This window comes from Borostomias antarcticus (assembly GCF_949987555.1).
Source record: "Borostomias antarcticus genome assembly, chromosome: 7".
Lineage (NCBI taxonomy): Eukaryota > Metazoa > Chordata > Actinopteri > Stomiiformes > Stomiidae > Borostomias > Borostomias antarcticus.
Genome location: NC_140240.1, coordinates 30,948,967 through 30,956,148, shown reverse-complemented (window position 1 = coordinate 30,956,148; position 7,182 = coordinate 30,948,967). Strand labels below are relative to the sequence as shown.

General features: G+C 45.0%; 2 protein-coding genes across 2 annotated transcripts in view; both read right to left on the bottom strand.

Moving 5' to 3' along the window:
* LOC311311725 (ras and Rab interactor 2-like) overlaps positions 1–431 on the bottom strand; it is a gene marked incomplete at both ends in the record, with an annotated part of 4,654 nt that extends 4,223 nt beyond the window's left edge. Inside the window, one exon of the mRNA XM_084441479.1 lies at positions 377–431. Within this exon, the coding sequence (XP_084297605.1) occupies positions 377–431 (55 nt within the window). The remainder of the gene's footprint in view (positions 1–376) is intronic.
* A 6,665-nt stretch (positions 432–7,096) lies between these two features.
* LOC311311724 (sodium/potassium/calcium exchanger 3-like) overlaps positions 7,097–7,182 on the bottom strand; it is a gene marked incomplete at its 5' end in the record, with an annotated part of 14,879 nt that continues 14,793 nt past the window's right edge. Inside the window, 1 exon segment of the mRNA XM_084441478.1 lies at positions 7,097–7,182. This exon segment is cut by the window's right edge and continues 813 nt beyond it.

Sequence of the window (7,182 nt, the reverse complement as noted above, 5' to 3'; positions counted from 1 at the left end):
GGTAACATGTCCAATTGGCGACTAGATTTCAGAAGGCTATCTGAAAAATATATATACTTGGCCGGTAGATTTTTTCATCTACAGTCCCCTTGGCAGGTGACTCACCGTGAGCCAAAAAGTTAATTTTCCCCCCTGGTCATGAATGTAGAGCAGCCATGACACCTGACAGAGACGTCAGAGGCGTTGAACTAGACAGACGTGCGCTCAGACGTGTGTTCAGCTCAGGGTCGAGCGGTCCGGTCCGGTCCGGTCCGGTGTCGTGACGGCGCTCAGCGCGGCCTAGGCAGCCTGCAGCCTCCAGGGGGCGCCACGCGTCCCGCCGCCCGTAACACCAGCAGCCCCTTCCCCGTACGGCCGCCGTGACATCATCGCTCACCGTCGGGGAGGCTCAGAGGAGAGGTCGTGGAGAGGTCGGGGAGGCCACGCTGCATATTTTGAGCACTTTCAAAGCCTCTGACTTGCACAACTCCTTGACTAATAAGGAGTGAGATAAGATTAGCTTCTTTCCTGCTCCGCTTTATCAGACTGCAGTTCCAGAACCGCGTCTCCCTGCCCTTCTCTGTCCCCAGTCACACACAGGGCTGCACGATTATGACAAAACATAATAACTGCGATTATTTGCTGCAAAATGGTAATTGCGATTAATAATTGTGATTAATATTTAATATATAATATTAATATATAATAACCAAAATGCTCCCAAATCACGGACGTTGATCCCTTTCTTGCTACTAACTCACTGACCTCGTTTTCACTCATTTTCTCACTACTCACGGCTGCAGGAAACTCTTGTGACACTGGTCTTGACCCACTGCTATCTGTCTTCTCAGTGAAATTGCTGCACACTCAGCGGGAACGCATGTGATTGGTCAGACAGCATAAGCGCCTGTGATTCGTCCGTGTAGACCTAGCACACTCAATTCAAAGCAAAATTATTAATCACATTAATTGCGGCCTTTTGCGATTAGTTAATCGCGGAGGTTATAATCATGATTTCGATTAATTCATGATTAATTGTGCAGCCCTAGTCACACATGGACCAGGCATGTGGTCACAGACGCCAGACAGAGAAAAACAGAATCTCCTAGGCCACCTTGTAAACAGTCATTTACAGACCGCAGACGGTCTGCAGAGAAAAGAACCACTGACCATAGAACCACGTCCAGACAGCTGCCACCGTCTGCTAAGGGGCCAGTCTGTGGCTTCATTAGCTTTCGGGAGCTGTTGCCTCTCACGTTGTTGAGGGATAAAGAAAGACGTAGGTTTGAAGGAATTTAAATGACACTGGACGTTGGACAGTCTTAGATTCAGACACTTTACTGCAATATGCTTGGCTGGACACTGACGTGTAGCTTGTTAAGGCTTTGGAAACTATGACAAATCCAGAGTATGGTCCAAAACACAGAAGTCAGAACCTGTTGGCCCAAACGGCTAGCTCTAAACCTATCTAGGTGTTCAGTATAAAATCAATGCAAATTCTACAAGAAAATAACAAAGTGGAGATCTGGCCTTTTCAAGAGGAGAAAACTATTTTGGAGAAGTGTGGAATATCGTCTCCATGGCCTGAATCAGGGGATTGGCAAAGCTCTTTGTCCACTTGTTAAATCTCCTTTCCTGACTTAGTCAGGGCCTTGTAATGAGATTGGTCTCCGAAATCCGTGTCCCTCTCCAAGACTGATCTCTTTAACAGATCCCACACAGAACTGACCAGAAAAAGGGGCAATAGCCATATTGACAAACATCTGGTAAGTGTTGTTTCAGAATTAAGTGGACCTGCAATCCATTACATGTGTGTGTGTGTGTGTGTGTGTGTGTGTGTGTGTGTGTGTGTGTGTGTGTGTGTGTGTGTGTGTGTGTGTGTGTGTGATAGTCAGGTTTCCCAGGTCTGAATGTTTCTGGTCACCAATATTTCCCACCAATATTTCCCATCCTCCTGAACTGAAACGACAGTGGCCGTAAGGTCAAATGTCACAGACAAGAAAGGTCAAAGGTCACAGAGAAGAAAGACGAGACAGAAGAGAGACTGAGAAGCAGTAGATGGAGGAGCTGTCTGGGCACCTCCTGACTCTTAGCAGGCATAATGCTCTCTTGGATATAACTGTGGGAACAGCGAGGCCAAATCAGGTCACGTGCTCCACGCAGCACAATTAAAGCTTCTGTAATTAGGCTCTGAAGTGCCCTGGAATTATTGTTCCGACGTCACCCCAGGTGATTAATTCAGCATAGTTCCGAATACCTCTGGACAAAATAATCTTTAACTAGTCTACTGAAGTTAACAAAGCGTGTGTGTGGAGGACTGTAGATAAGAAGGGGCAGGAGGAATGCGTCTCCCACAGACGGGGCTGGTTTGGGAGTGTCTGGAACAGCGTGCAACACACTGGGAGGAATGAGACTATGAGAGGCTCATCATGGAGCTCATACTGGGGAGGAATGAGACTATGAGAGGCTGATCATGTAGAAGTGTAGCCTGGTGTTAATACTGGTGTTAATACTGTTAATACTTCAATGGTGTCTGACTTCACCCGAAGGGAAAGCAGGCTGAGAGTGTCAACTCGAAGCAGAACTGTCCATGGGCTCATTCCTTTGTGACTTGGAAGAGCAACAACCCTACATTTAATGTCCCCTATTCGGGTTTGACTTTTTTTCTTTAAAGGCTCAAAGACAAAGGGTTCGTTCTGGAGAAAATGGGACAGAATTTCCCTTCAAGCTCTCAGGCTTCATCCCAAATGACCAGTAATGAAGGTAACCTTGTTGAATGATCTTCTACACGGAAGCAACAGTGTTGCTCGACACTCGACTGTTACTTTTGTTACATAATAGGGCCCGGCTATCATTTGAGTTGAACATGATATATATAAGATAAGATATATATAGACGTAGACTTACAAAATGATAGTCTTCGCTCTTACCTGAAGGTCAAGCGGAGTTTTCTTTGAGCCACTTCAAACCAGAACATTCCGCGTCGCGTCGCTTGGGATGAATCTTTACGCGCATTATTGAAGTTTGTGCATTAACGTCCAACTTCTTCTATCACATTTTTGCGTTCATTGTCGATAAGTTCCTCTCTTTACCGAACACTTCTTTGTCATACGAGAGTCCTGCAACTCCTACATCGCTCGACCCGGCGAATACAACTGCTGAGCACCGCACCGCACCGCACCGCCGCTCCTGAGTCCGCGGCAGACGAGAACACTCTGGGCGATACGCGCGGTAGAATCTGCATGCGCGACTACACGACACATGACGGTAGTCTATGCTATGCCCAAAGAAGTCTGGTCTGGGATGTTCAACAGCCTAGTCTACTATGGCCTAGGGCAACAGCTGTCTGGCCGAACTAGCCTACAGTCTGAGTGAACCAGGCTGTTACTCTTGATAATACAGTAGTCTAGAAAGCCCAGGTGATTAGATTGAAAAGACATCTGTTCTTTTGATAGTTCAAATTTCATTGCGTGTCCAATGCACTTCCCACCAGGCAGTGAGGTAAGTAGACCAAGACACAGTGGCTTATCGGACAGGCTATTTGACGTTAAATAAAAGTGTGAGAGGTCATTAAACATCATCAGCCAGAGCTCAACCCCGGCACATCTATCACCAACATTTCATTCATTTGTAAAAAAAATTCTCGGTTTCTTTATGGTTAAAAGAATGCAGCCATTTCATGTTCACCATCGTGACCTCGCATGCTGTTTCTCTGTGGAAAGTAATCATGTGATCAGTGATCATAATCATTTTTATTTTACAGTAGATTTGGAAAAAGAAGATGATGTATCTCATGAAATGAGTTGTGCTGTATGGATAGGCCCTACTTGTGTTTCCATTCTTGACTCATATCTCCAAGATTATTCTGCTAATAACTGGACAGAGATCTGCCATTAGTGAGACCATCTGTAAACTCTAGAGCCGGTCTCTCATGAGTAAACCTGACACCTCTGCTCTGTGCTGCCAGGCTGCCTGGGTTTGCTGGTCTGCTCACTCACTCACTCACTCACTCACTCACTCACTCACTCACTCACTCACTCACTCACTCACTCACTCACTCACTCACTCACTCGCTCACTCACTCACACGCTCACTCACTTACTCACTCACTCACTCACTCACTCACTCACTCACACGCTCACTCACTCACTCACTCACTCACTCACACGCTCACTCACTCACTCACTCACTCACTCACTCACTCACTCACTCACTCACTCACCAGTCACTCACTCACTCACTCACTCACTCACTCACTCACTCACTCACTCGCTCATCACTCACTCACTCATCACTCACTCACACACTCACTCACTCACTCACTCACTCACTCGCTCATCACTCACTCACTCACTCACACACTCACACACTCACTCACTCACTCACTCACTCACTCACACACTCACTCACACACTCACTCATCACTCACTCACTCACTCACTCACTCACCACTCACTCACTCACTCACTCACTCACTCACTCACTCACTCACTCACTCATCACTCACTCACCCACTCACTCACACACTCACTCACTCACTCACTCACTCACTCACTCACTCACTCACTCTCACTCACTCACTCACTCACTCACTCACTCACTCACTCACTCACTCACTCACTCACTCATCACTCACTCACTCACTCATCACTCACTCACTCATCACTCACTCACTCACTCACTCACTCACTCACTCTCTCACTCACTCACTCACTGACTCACTCACTCACTGCCTGCGCAGGAGACCAGGGAGAGAGACCGACAGGGAGAGTGAGTGAGAGAGACCAGCAGACAGATTCAGTGAAAGAGAGCCGTCAACAAAGAGAGACAAGCTCTTCCCTCAGCCCGCCGGGCTCCGCCCATCAGCCAAAAAGACCACCGCAAACGCAACATTGTATGTAAATCAGTTTATTGCAAGAAGACCCCTGGGCCCCAAATATGATAAATACCCCTCTTATTATAGACAGCTCCGCAGATGACTGAGAGAGGCCGAGATTACCCAGAGGCCCTCACGAAAAAAATGAGGATTTACAAACAATTCCAAGGACATGACTGTAAAATGAGATTGGTTTGAAAACTATGTAGCTCTACATTCTAAATACTGTAAATTTAAAATATGCCTGCTCGTCCTTATAAGTCATTCAAACATTTCTGTTTATCATAGCCTATCTCTCCGGTATGTACAACTTAATCAAAGCAGTGCCTTCTGGATCAGGGAACACCTTATAGTACACACAAAATCATTTGAGTTGTAAGAGACATGCAGACCAATAGATCATTTCTCTATTAACCTAAAGTTTACCCCAAACTATATTTCATGTGCCAAACAAAAGTCTTGCTTCCCCATTGGAAATGTGAACTATTATATAAAGCATACCCTTGTGGCTGCAATACAACCTACAAACAAGCAGCTGATGGTTTCAACTGAGCAACAATCATACGATAGAAACAGAATTCAAAGACTGGACATCCCCAATTAAAGTCACTGTGGACCACACTGATGAACCGGTGGCCATGTTGAGTGTACAGCAGGCCGGTGGCCATGTTGAGTGTACAGCAGGCCGGTGGCCATGTTGAGTGTACAGCAGGCCGGTGGCCATGTTGAGTGTACAGCAGGCCGGTGGCCATGTTGAGTGTACAGCAGGCCGGTGGCCATGTTGAGTGTACAGCAGGCCGGTGGCCATGTTGAGTGGACAGCAGGCCGGTGGCCATGTTGAGTGTACAGCAGGCCACATCATGAGTTCATTGCCAATTCATTCAATCGTGTAGTCTGTGACTGTGATATCCAGTGTATAAATTCTGATTCAAATCCTCATTAAATACCCCCTTTTACATTCTCAGTATAAGAATCTCATAAACAGTAAAAACAAAACAAAATACATACCCATGTTTGGTTTGAACACATGCTGATACAAGGTGGCGGTGCCGTTGGCAAAATGTGTGTTTTGGCTCAAATACAAGCAGGAAAAAATGGCCACACATTGTGATGTTTTCTTCGAGGTCTCAAATACAAGTGGTGAGAGTTCAAGCACTGTGTGCAGAATAGAGAAGTTGTGCGCATGTCTGCGTGCCACCTTGCTTGAGACGGTAGAATATCTAATTCAAGAACACAGGAAACCACACTGACTCCAGCGCCCTCTAGTGGCAAACCAGCTGAAGTGAAACATCTGCAAAACTCTTCATTTTTCAAAATATACAAACGCTGCAATATATATATTTATTTATATATTTCTGTAATCAGAACTATACAAAACTTATAAATTATCAAGTTCTATTCTTAAATATGAAAACATCAAGTCAGTTTCCCAGTTATCCAATTATATTAGGTACATTGTACAGATGAATATTGTACATGAAGAACACAGAGCGTTCTGTTTCACATCCTGTACTGTGCGATCCAAAGGTCTGATACGAGTGTCGACGCAATCGCTGAATAAATAAATTCATAAATAAATCATGATCATGTCTTCTCAGTAACAGTGGTTTCCTTGGTCCTCCTTGAGAATCCCATAAATTAAATTCTACACACACACACACACACACACACACACACGCAGTATGTCCACACGCAAACACGCACACACACACATAAACGCACGCACACACACACACACATACACACACACACACACACACACATGGTATGTCCACACACACACACACACAATACAGTACATGCATGAGCGCGCACACACAAACACACACACACTTCCAAATATCTCTTTCGACAGTGTACACTTCTTATACCTACTCTAAAAATACTTTTGTCTTTAAGAAGTAGTAACATTGCACTCAACTGGGAGACTAAAAACTATTATTCTATTGTTCAAGAAGTCTAAAGTCTACAAAGGTCTCGAAGTTCAGTAGTGAAACACACCTAGAAGCTGCACGACAGTAAGACAATCACATCTACTCAATAAAGTGACAGTGCTAGACTCCAACGCCAGGGACTTCCCTTAACTACCATCAAGTTTGGGGTATATTTTGAAAAAAAAATCCCACATATATTTGGATATATTTATAGAAAGAAAAAAAAGAAAGAAAAAAAGTACATAAACAGAGTTATATATCTATGTACTCTTCCTCACAGCACAAAGCTAAATGAGTAGATTTGCGGCTAGCACAGCATGCTAACAAGAAATTGTGGCTTGGTGTTGATCTTTTGAGAGACGCATGAGCACGACGGCAGGCCACGTCACGGCA